At 25.5% G+C, this 12,466-nt stretch overlaps 1 protein-coding gene across 1 annotated transcript in view; it reads left to right on the top strand.

The window, feature by feature from the left end:
* Positions 1 to 11,681, top strand: part of LOC129966084 (protein phosphatase 1 regulatory subunit 21-like) — a 29,409-nt gene extending 17,728 nt beyond the window's left edge. The window contains exons 13-22 of the mRNA XM_056080458.1: positions 104 to 196; positions 695 to 822; positions 2,426 to 2,578; positions 4,512 to 4,604; positions 6,148 to 6,186; positions 7,837 to 7,890; positions 8,008 to 8,148; positions 8,232 to 8,330; positions 10,530 to 10,661; positions 11,441 to 11,681. Coding sequence (XP_055936433.1) covers positions 104 to 196; positions 695 to 822; positions 2,426 to 2,578; positions 4,512 to 4,604; positions 6,148 to 6,186; positions 7,837 to 7,890; positions 8,008 to 8,148; positions 8,232 to 8,330; positions 10,530 to 10,661; positions 11,441 to 11,467 — 959 coding nt within the window. The 3' untranslated portion in view covers positions 11,468 to 11,681. The remainder of the gene's footprint in view (positions 1 to 103; positions 197 to 694; positions 823 to 2,425; positions 2,579 to 4,511; positions 4,605 to 6,147; positions 6,187 to 7,836; positions 7,891 to 8,007; positions 8,149 to 8,231; positions 8,331 to 10,529; positions 10,662 to 11,440) is intronic.
* The last annotated feature ends 785 nt before the right edge of the window (positions 11,682 to 12,466 follow it).

The following is a 12,466-nucleotide window of genomic DNA, read 5'->3' as shown; positions in this document are numbered from 1 at the left end:
TATCTCTCTCTCTCTCTAATATATATAGTATGAATCATATTGCATATGTATATTTATGAATATTAATTATTTCCAAACTTCCTCATTTTATTCTTATATTTAGGATCAGCTGAGAAAAATGAATATCATGTTTCACAGGCAACTATTATGAAGAAGATATTCTCAAACCTGATTTTGCTACAACAACTATTTGATGGTGTGTATATGCCTTTCCTTCACTACTATTTAAAAACTAACATATTTTGGAAATTATTTTATAAAGCTATGCACTACTGCAAACTAACTTCTTATGACATATTATCAATGTTAAAAGAAGCCTATGTATATTCAGCTTGCAAAATGATGTATGAAAATTTAGGGTGATGAAAAATAATTTGTCATGATTTACATTATGTTTATAGCTGAAAAAAGGTCAATACTCTTACAAGTTCTGTCAAAGATGTGATCTAGGAAGGTTTTGAGGACAGATTTGATCTATCAGTTTTAATGTCATATGGAGCTATGAGGAAGTTTAAAATATAAAATATTAACTGAAACTTCTTTGTACCTGATAGTATATCAAATTTAAAATCCCTCAATAATTCTGAAATTCAACTAAAATTGTTATTTTTCGTAATCAAACTGTGCTGATGAAAAAATTTGTATTTTTATTTTTTACTTTTAAAAAAATTAAAAGCCATTTTCTAATATTTAGAAGCGAGACAAATGTTTGGCTCAAAAATTGCTTTGGATCATCAGCTACCCATGTTAAGTCAAGCTGAGAAAAGTACAGATGAATGCATTTTAACCACGTTGGTATCTTTATCTCTCACTCTGAAAAAGGTAACAATTTCCACATCCAAATATTTACTTGCTTGAAACTTTTATATTATGGTGGTTGTTCTCCATGCTTAAATAATCTTTTTTTTTAATATATGCATTTTAGTTTTAATATAACTTTTTTTTTCCCCTCATGTGAATCGTCATTACGACTTCTTACAAATCTATTGGGATTTTTAAAAATCAATTCTGAAAGAATGATATATAAATGAATATATATTTATATACTTGTGTTCAAAATTAAGGTCACAAACATAAAATTTGTGATGAACTATTCACTGTGTTATCACAAAATTTGGTACAGACATATGTTACAATGAATAAAAGATCATCATGTATCATAAAGTATTAAATTATGAATTGGAGATAAAGTATTTATCTCGGGAAGTATCTATCTACTGCGGAGTGTAACTACTGTGCACTGCTGTACAAGCCTCACAATGAACTCTCATATGAGGGTGTCAGTAGTTTGTTATCTTAATTGTCTTTGATAATTTGTCTTTTCAAAATTTTTTGCAGAGAGATAAAATTCAAATTAATAAAAAAAATATATATTGATAATTAAATATATTAGTAAAAAAGGGATAAAATTTAAATTGTCCTTAAAAGTGCTTACAAGTCTTAATATGACCCTGAATGCAATGCTCATGTACATTTCATTGGATACGTTGACACTTTATACTTAAAAAGAAATAATTTATGAGATGCCAATAAAAAAAAATGAAGGAGGATGATGAATTTTTTTGTCATGGAGTTTGAAAAATTTGCATTATTATTTTGTCAATTGAAGCAATATTCAGCAGTATCTTTCCATTCATATAACAGAATTCTAAAACTATTTATATTCTTATATAAATAGTTTTAGAATTCTGTAAATGAGGTTTTTTCCCAACTGTTGTCTTTGATATATTATTCATTATATTTGGAGATTATATTACTTTTTTTATGTGCTATATACTACAAACAAAAATAATATTCATTCCAGCACATGTAACTTTGAAGATGATGTAATTACTTTTGTTATTGCCACTTCAGAATGGCTAGAAATAGCAATTTTGTTACCATATTTATTAAATTTTTATCATATAATTTTTTTTAACATGATGTTGAAATTTTTTTATTTTCCTTTACACTATTACTGTTTTGAAAATTAGGAAAAGTCATGAACTTATGCGAATTTATTTTTTTTTAAATTAGAAGTTGCACATTTTTTTAAAAAAATTTATTATTATTATTTATTTATTTATTTAGAAAACTGAAATAATGGAATTACTGCTTGGCTGCAGGTGGTAAGCTTGACTTAGTCTATGCTATTCTATGTGCAATATTACAGTGTTGTGTAGAGAAAAAAACTATTTTGAATGTTAAATGATTATTTTTATATTTGAGGAATCATTTCTGGAGCTACAAATTGTGCCATTGTTCAGAATGAAATATAAGCTGTTACATTTTATAAATATATAAGATTTGGTCACACAATCATATTGTTGAAATATGGAATAAATTCCAGCAGTGCATTTTATTTTATTAGATAGGTACTGTCCTTCTTATTGACTTGAATCCAAATAGTTTGACACTTATTTATTATTTTTTTTTCTTATTTTAGATGACTGACTTAATGGAAAAAGATATTGATGTATTTTCATCTGATGTATGGTATAAACCAAGAAGTTTCTTGGCCTCCAAAAATTCTACATTAAATCCATGTGTTTGGCAGTATAAAGAGAGGGGACATAAGTACATTCAACATATTAGTCAAGTTAGTTAATTTTTCTTAATAATTTTGGTACTATAATTTATGTTCCTGAAAAAAAGTTTGAAATTCTTGTTGCCAGTAGCTAGAGGGATACTATAAATGGCCGACTGATGATCAATTAATTAAAAATAATTTCTGCAGGTTTTCTTTGATCAAATAAAATAGTGTTTAATCTTATGTTTTTATAAATACCATGAATCTTATTCTATAAACTTCTATGAAGATTCAGGATGAATAGAGTACTTTATTCAGGTATAATCCCAATATCAGTTAAGAGAGCAAAAATATAAATTATCTTTTAGAAAAATACCAAATAGATGGAGAATTACACAAATTCTTTATCATGTTTATAAAATGCATGCATGCAAATACAATTTCTTGTGAAGAAAAGACATGTCCAAAATAACCTATTTTTCTTAAATTTGATTGATGGCAACAATAAAAAAAAAATTAAATCCAAGCTGTGCTTTCACATTACAAAAATTAAAATAACAATGATTTTGGCTTCAAAATTTTTTAGAGATTATTCTGTAATCTGGTATATAATTTTTAATATTAGAAGAAACCATTCATGTTATGTTATATATTATGTTTATATATTAGAGAATATAAAATAAATATATTATAGTCTAATAATATTCTCTTATATGTCTAATAACTATATATTCTGTGTGGAATTCCATGTCTGTAAGTTGAAATGGAAAAATCATTACTTTTGAATTTTTGTAAACTTTTATATAAGATATTCTAAATTTTTGAAAAATGACTCTTTTGGAGAACATTTGTTTGGGAAATGCTACATTACCAACAATATTAATTGCTGTTTCATCCTTATTGGTATAAGATGTAATTGGATACCTAAATTTAGATGTATTAATACCTTAAGAATCTTCTACTATAATGGATTGTATTTTGTTTAAAATTATTACAGGCATGACACATTTCAGCAAAAATATGGATTTCAGTTTATTTGAAATCGAATTTCATCCTTTTTGAGATCGATTAATTTTCTTTTATGTAATAATTCTACAATATTTTTAATATTTGAAGCACTTTTTGTATAAATAAACTCATTTTATTGTTTAGTTAATCATACTTATTTTTCTTCCTGATAAAACAATTCATTATTTTGTGGTGAAAAGCTTATAAACCAGTTAACAGCTACGCTGCACGAGCAATTGTTTTTGTATTGTGGTCATGTTACTCTGCCTGACCTTGTGACGATGATCCTTCAACCTTCGTACAGCTGTTGTGGCACCATCTACCCACAGCTAACTAAAGTTGTCAGATTGACTTGACACTGCAAACCAAAGTCATCAGACTCACTTGATGCAGCAACAGCAACCACTCACCCACACATGCTCGCCATAACGCTTGGGACTACTCAAATGGGTACAGGTACATTAGACTCAACAGCTAGTAATGCATCACCTCTCAACAGCCATATCATTCGTATCACCTCCGACTCACTGGAGGGAGAGGGTGTGGAGAAAAGCTTATAAGCCAGTTAACAGCTATGCTACAAGAGCAATTGCTTTTGTATTGTGGTCATGTTACTCGGCTGTGAAGCACAAAATCCGAGGCTCTATCCTCGCTCATATTAATTCGCCACAATTTTATGAAGTCCAGTTTTTTTTGTTTTTTTGTTCCAAGCGTGTGTCATATATCTTTTTTTTAAAATTTGATTGAGGTTTATTTATTATTAAGAGATGTTTTTCATTTTTTACTTAAAAATTTTTTTTATTCATTTTTTTTTAAATTTTTAGATAGATATCTTTTAAATGTAGATAATTCTCATTTAAGATAAATGAATCAAAAGCAATTTATATGGCTTGAATACAACATAACAGAAGTTCAAATTGTTCTGCAAAATTAAGGTTTTAATTCTCTTTTCTTTATTTCTAAGCTTGATATAATATGTGTTTTTTTTTTATAGCCTGATCTACCTTCTATTCCATATGAGGTTGCTTTGAAGAATTGGCAAACCCTGTGTGAACATTCAGATAATCAAGAAAATCTTACCCAACAGGTACACTACAATTAAAAGAATAATATTACATACTTTTATAAAAATGTATTGTATGTTTTTTAATGCAGTTTTAAAAAAATATATATATGAATTAATAAAATTATTTTTTTCACATTTAAAAAAGTGTATTGATAAGTATATGTAAAAATTATATTGCTTCAAACTATACTTAATTTAAAGCATATTCTTCAAATATTTTTTTTTTCAATCTTCATGGAATTTAATTGCTTATCAACAACAGATATTTCATAAAAGTTGAAATTTTAATTTTTACAATCTGTGGTGTAATGCAGTTGAATATATTTTAATTTTTTGAAGTACAAAGTGATATTTTATTTATTTTGTTTTCATTAAAATAGTGTTCTTGTATTGCTTTTTAAGAACATAAATAATATGTATAAGTTGCTTTTCATATTCTTGAATATTTTATGAACTGTTCTTATCTTTTAATTTATGCAGTCAAATATCAAATATATGCATGTAATAAGAATGTGCAATTTTCAATATAAAGTTTGTACGTTAGTATTCACACAGTGTTCCTGACCCTCCATGTTTTTATGGTTAGAATGTACATATGCAATTACTTAAAATAAACTTCTAAGTAGGCAGAATTATTTTGTTTGTAAAAAAAAAAAAAAAAATGTGGACTATTTCTTTGCATTTAAGTTATTCACTAATGCACCATCTTGTAAATAAAATAGAGGTTGAATTTTTTTTTTTTTAATATGGCATTTCAGTTCAACACATTTTATTGGTGTCTTCAAAAATATTAAACTTTTCATTTGGTAATAACCAATTTTAAAAATTGTTTCTGTGACTTATAAACCGAAAATAAATGTTAGTTTAATTAATTAATTTTGTTCAAAAGAAGGAATTATATTTTTCCGTTATTGCTCACCTTTCCATAACTTTAAAAGATTGAATAAATTCATAAACAAGTGAAAGATATTATTTTGAAACTACTAAAAATAAAGAATCAAATAATAATAATAAAAAAGCAGGAAATGTATTAAAAAATAAAATGTCTTTAAATTTTTTATTAACTATTTACTTTCTTACAATTATTTTCCTTTCTACATGAATATTACGTATCTTAATTGCAACTGAAACAATGAAATCATTGATGCATATTGTCAAAAGCTTCAAACCTTGCCATACTTGCTGAAGTTTTTACATTTTATTTCCTGATATTGTCTAAAGAGTAAGAATAATTTAGGCTGAGATTTGACAGCACTTTCTTTCAAAAGTCATATAAGGGTAGCTTTTGTTTATGAAAATACTTTATGTGCAGAAAATATTTATAGTTTATTTTAAATAGATATAAAGTTAAATTCATTTTAACCTATTTTAAAATTAAGTTTTAATTACCTTTCTTTTGTGAAAACAAATCTTAGAATTACAAGTGCATTATCTTTGAATAAGATGGAAGTCAGTTTAAATAATTATTCAAATTTTATTTCTATTTTTATCCTTTTACATGATTTTGAAACTCTCTTTTTTCTTATCAGAAAACTCATAGATATTCTGTTTGATTTTATTTCAGTTGGAGCAATATCAAAATAAGGTTATGCAGCTGGAATTGGTGATTATAAAATTTTCACTTTCATAATAAAAAAATTATATTTGGAATTATGACATAACTGTGGTTGAACACTAAGTTTAAACTATTTTGTAATATTTCTTTATAAAAATTTTATTTTTGGTATTAATGTTTTTATGTTTGGCTTTATAAAATTCTATATTTGTAATTTAAATGAAAATAAATTGTTGTTAGTTATTAAGTAATTATAATCAATTGGAACAATATATTATTATAAAAGTTTTTTATATTTTTAATTTTTTAGAAATTTGTATCATTTTTCATACAACTTGCTGCAGTTATATTTTAAAGGTCTGTTATGAATATAAATGCTTGATTGGTACATTCAGTCACCTACTTTTAAGATAGTTTACATTATTGTAAAAAAAAATTAATTATAATAACCATTTACAAATTCTATATTAATTTATTTGAAGGAAGACTATTTTCATAAAATAATTGCTTATTTGTACAACATCTAAGCAGTGATAGCTCATCCATAAGGTCTGCAAAGCTGTACTTGTTATTGATATTAATTTTAAAGTTGCATTTTTTGATGGTCTTATTTTTGTGCTCAGAGAATTCAGTGCTTTGTGATTATTTTTTCATTCTAAGAAAATGCTGATCAATAAAAATGTGAAAAGACTGAAAATGAAACAAAAATGAAAGAAATGCAGATCATGACATACCATTGTGCACACAAATGATCAATTTATGTGAATATGAAGAAACTTTTTTTCCCTTTGACTTTAGAGAAATCTGAATTGTTATTTTACCAGACCTAATTTAAAGTGTGAATAATTTATCCTTTTTTTCTTTTCCCCACTCTCATCTAATGCTTGTTTGTTATCTTCCTGGAGTTTGAAACTCTGTCACTGGCTGTTTATGAATTTTTGTTTCACTCCTAATTGCTTCAACATAAACATATTTGGGTTAGTGAACAACCATTTTTTAATTATAGAGGCCATTCTTTGAAGAAAAAAACTATGTTAATTATTTTCTAAAATTTTACTGAACTGAAAATTAGTATAAAGGGAAATCAGTTGTTCTTAATTGTTACATTCAAACGATAAATAACACTGCAGGTCTTCAAAAGTTATATTTCAGCAACTTTCAGTAAGCAAAAATTTGAATATAAATAATACAGGTTGCTACTCTAGGCCAAATTTAGATGTTTTTCTAAAATCTTCAAAAAAAAAAAAAAAGTATTATTTACCATTTTATAAATAATTTTATTCTAAACATGGTTGTTTATATGGCTATAATTTAAATGGGGGAAATTCAACATTTATTTTGGAAATGATACATATACTTTGTTAATGGTGTGACTGATTTATCTCCCTGAGAACTAAACACGAAAGTTGTTTTAAAAAAAATTAAGAAATAAAGTAAATATGGTGGTATTTGGTAACAACAAATTTCATATCCTTGTTGAAACTTTGAAAATCTAGACTATTTTGGGATAAAGTAGTTTTTTTAAGCATAATTTTTTGATAAATATTCTTGCAGCATTGCTAATTTGTAGAATGATAAGCTGTCACTGTGTATAGGTTATTTAATTCCAAACATTTTATGTAAAAAAACTGGAAGCAAATTTTTAATAAAAGATTTTGGCTTTTTTAAATATTTTTTTATGCTTTTTATTTTTCAAAGGATAAGGAAAATTGGATGCTTGAATGTCAGTTATTAAGAGCAAAAGGATCTCAGGTAAATGCTTTGAAATTATTTTATATTATTAATATTAATTTAAAAGAATTTCTTATGTGATAATATTTTAGGAATAACATTTTATTTTATATTGCTTTTTCTTTATATATTCTAAAGGATCCTGATGCATCAGATGTAAATATTGAAAGCAAAGCTCAAGATTATGATGAAATTCATCAGTATGTTAAAAACACTGTGAATCAACTCGTCAAGCAGATACAGTTTGCTGACAGTAAAGCTATAGCTTTTAAAAACGAAGTTAGTAATAATAAAGAAATCTGATTTTAAAAACGTTTATAATGTTTTTTACATCTTTATAAAGCTTACATTTATATTTTCAGTGTGAAACATTGCACCAAAAACTAAAACTAAGTGTACAAAAGAAACAAGAATTGGAAAGTGATGTTTTGAATTCAAGGCAAGTTATAGATCGCATGAAGGTAGTTACTTTCTTCCTTTGTTGTTTTATTTGTTATTTTTTAAAATAATGTTTGATATTAGATTGAAATGTAATATTTTTGTTCCAGATATATATTGATTTGTATTGCTTCAGTTCGTAAATGAATTGCATTTGACTGAAAATTTTAATAACTGTGTATTATTCTTAACTTTATATTATTTTAATTTTTATTATTTCTTATAAATATTAGTAAGAGTATCTGTTAAATGTTAAGTGGTAATCATATTTGTGAAGTTTCTTTAACCAGTCATTTCTTTCAATGGCCTTTTTTTTGTACGTTACAGTATTTTTGACCATAGACATAACATTGAAATAACTCCTCGAAATGGTTACTTGAACCTATCTAGAAACAGGGGTGACCAAACATTCAATTTTAATAAAATCCATTCTATTGCTGTAGTAAACAAATAAATAAAATTAGCAATCATTGGGTAGAGCTGAGGATATTATTAAAGTTTCCTTTGCAAAAATAATTAAAAGATTCAAAAAACACAAATTAAAAAAAAATTGCATCTAAACTTTAAAATATGTCAGAAATAATAAATTAAGTTTGGATTAATAGTATTTTGGCTTCAAAAAATAAAAAATTTCAGAACTCCCAATTTTTCTTGGAAAAAGAAGCTGGCCATTGTTTAAAAAATATGATTGCATTTATCATAAGTTTATATTTTGAATATGAGAAAGTATCTTACCCTTTTGGAAATAATATTTATTCTTCATTATTATTTTTCTTATAATTTTTGTATTATACTAATTTTTTATTGTAATATTTTATTACATTTTCATTCTTATATAATTTCTACTTATTTAATTTTTTTCTTGCATAAATTCCTCTTATTTAATAATGTTGTCAATTGTTTTTACTACATTATTTGTTAACACAATATATTATGTTTACATAACTTATTTAGCTCACAAAAAGCAAAACAAAAAAAAATCTGATATATTTATAAATTTTAAGTATTTAATCAAAGAAAATGTTTCCATTTAGTTTTTACCATGTTATATTCTGATCCCCCCCCCCTTCCAACCATGGAAAAAAATTACATTTTATCCATGTTATTTTTTTTTAATGGTTGTTGACTTCTAAAAATTCCACAATTTAACACTAATTTTGCTATTATTTTGTGTATATTTATTTCAATCAAAAGTATCTTTTGACAACTTTTATACTTAATACAAGTAACTAGGAAATGGTGTAGATACCAATATATGAGGTAAGTATAAATTGAATGAGCTATATTTTTATTGACATTTTTGAACATAATTCTTAATTGTTATAGATATCATGACCATTTTCGAAAAATTATTCAATACATCTTGACTATTAAATTGTGAGTCTTCATAATTCTGTGGCCTTAAGGACGTTCTAGAGGTTATTCATTTCTTGCAATATATTGATTTTTTTTAACTTCTGGACATTCTTAGGATTAAAATAAATTAGCCCAGAATATTAAAAAAAAATTTTTTTAATTACTCCCTTATATACTGTGCAAATTTCTTCAACTTGTGCCTCAGATATTTTGTGATTATGTTTTTGAATAGAATTATTTCAAAACAAATACTAAAACTAAAAAAACAAAACTTGTGCTAATTTTTAGATATATCATAGCAGCTATCTTTATTAATATACAACGTTACATATGAGTTTCACTGTGTCTTGTTACAGCTAAAATTGGGAATCTTGGATTTGATTAAAATTAAAATGCTGCCAAATGATGTTGATATGTATATGCAAAAGGATTTAAGATTTGCACTATTGTAAAATGTATTATGTGTCCCAAAATACCTCATGACACAATTAGTGTATGACACACATATTTTTAGAATCAAAAGCTGCTGGGTAAAACTTATACTGTGTAATTAATTTAATAATTTTAATATTCCAAGTGAATAAAAAAAATATAGAAAAAAATAAATTAACATTGAGAATAATTTTAAGTTAAAATTTTAAAAAACTATCTTTTGATGTCTTCAATAAAAATAGTGCTAAAGTAGTTATCGATATTTTTTGTACTTAAAAAAAATCTTAGTAAATATCAAATTTCAATTTTTGTATTTAATTGCTATTAATAGGAATAACAAGTTGCTGTCAAGCAATAATATTATATATTGCAAGACTGAATTTATTGAATGAGACTTTACATTTTTTTCATACTGCCTTTTCTTTCTCTTATAGGATGAGCAGAAAACTTTAATTCAAACTTATAATGAACAGTTAAATACAATGAGCGAACATTTAGCTAACTTAAATGAAACCTTGACTGCTCAGAAGGATGAGATTGATGCCTTAAAACAAGCTGGAACTAGGGTAACAAACCATTTTTCTTATTAAAAATATTAAATTGGGAAAAGCCTTGATACTGAAATCTTGATATAAATTTCTATATCCTTTGAGATAGAATTTTATTTAAGGTTATAAATTATGTACTATTTATTATAATTTGAGTAAAAATACTTAATTATTATCTTGTAATCAATATTGAATTTTTTTTATAGCATTTTGTTGATTTGTTCTTTGATTACTCATTATATTCATCTTTATTTCCAAAATGCTTCATCTTCATCTGCTTTTCTAATTTCTCATTTTTTTTTCTTCCCAAAATGTGAAAATGAGCAGTATCAACCCAATGTTAAAAAGTTATTTGGCATTGTCCTTAATGAGATTTGTTTTCCATGTATCAAATATTTTTTAATTTATGCTTAATTCCTTAATGAAATTTGTTTTCCATGAATCAAATATTTTTTAATTTATGCTTAATTCCTTAGGGTTTATTTTTTCCCCTTCTAATAACATTAAAACATATAATGCATATTCACATTGAACAAAATACAAATGGTTTCGTAGTAGAAAACTGTCTTGAATTGACATGTATACATATCAAGCACACTTAGCTGGTTAAAATTGTATGACCTAATAGGATTAAAAATATATGCTGTCACATTTACTTTTTCCATCAGTATTGTTGATATTCATTTTTTATGTGTGTTTGTGTTGTTTTTATTGTTATTTTGTTATTATTATGTATATTAGTGTTATTGTTGTGTATATTAGTGTTATTTTGAATTGATAAAGATATATTATTCTAGGGCTCTAAGAAAGGAAAATCGAAGTAACCAGACTGAGAACTCACTTCCAGATTGGTGATCATTCCCATGTACAAATATAAAAAAATGGATCATGATTTTGTACTTTTATCTTATTTTTCTCTCTCCACATGAATTATTGAAAATAATCATGTGATGAAAGTATTAATATTTTTAGAACATTCTAGTCTTAGAAGTCCGATTTTGTACATAAATTTACTTAATAAATATTTCATTTTGATTATGCGTGTCTAATCCTAACATTTTATTATTTTCGGAAGTTGAAATATCTATAACTAAATGTATAAATCGGAAGTAACTGTTTATAAAACATCAAAATATGCTCTTTTTTGATAAACCGATGTTAATTATGGCTATTACTAATATTATTAAAAATTAACGGATTATCCAACAATTCTGATGAGTTTATTTATGGTTAGCGTATTAATCTCACATATAATTGATGCCATGAATTCTATCTTGTTACATATATTACTACAACATGACCATTAGAAATAATCATCTGTAACAGCCTTTTTAGCACAAAATGCCAAATAACATTGTTAAGATATCTTCCCGATATTGGCCGATATTTAGAACATTGGATAATATCGTGAGAATATCGTACAATATCTTGTGCTAATAGGGAGATGACAGAACTTATTTTTGGGGTATATCAAAAGCTCTTAACAATCTCAGTTGGCAAGAAATAATAGGTAAATGTACCATTCAAAAGATCAAACGGCATTTTTCCTTAATCGCGACATGGTAAGGAGATTGGTGGGAAAAAATTCATACCATTAAGCAATTTCTTAGAAAGAGTCTTAGATCGTTCTTGTGTAATCCACAAAAAGATGGTGACATTGGTATGCAAGTGTGAAAGCATGGGCAATGAATGTCTGCTCACATACATTTATGATTATCCGAATAAGTTGAGGGGGTACTTGTCGGTATTAATGGAGACCAAAAAAGCGGCAATAAAAAATTTCGCCAATTTAGCGATTTTAATCGTCAAACTATATAGCATAT

The sequence above is a fragment of the Argiope bruennichi genome, chromosome 4 (assembly GCF_947563725.1).
Source record: "Argiope bruennichi chromosome 4, qqArgBrue1.1, whole genome shotgun sequence".
Lineage (NCBI taxonomy): Eukaryota > Metazoa > Arthropoda > Arachnida > Araneae > Araneidae > Argiope > Argiope bruennichi.
This window is presented reverse-complemented; position numbering and strand designations above follow the sequence as displayed.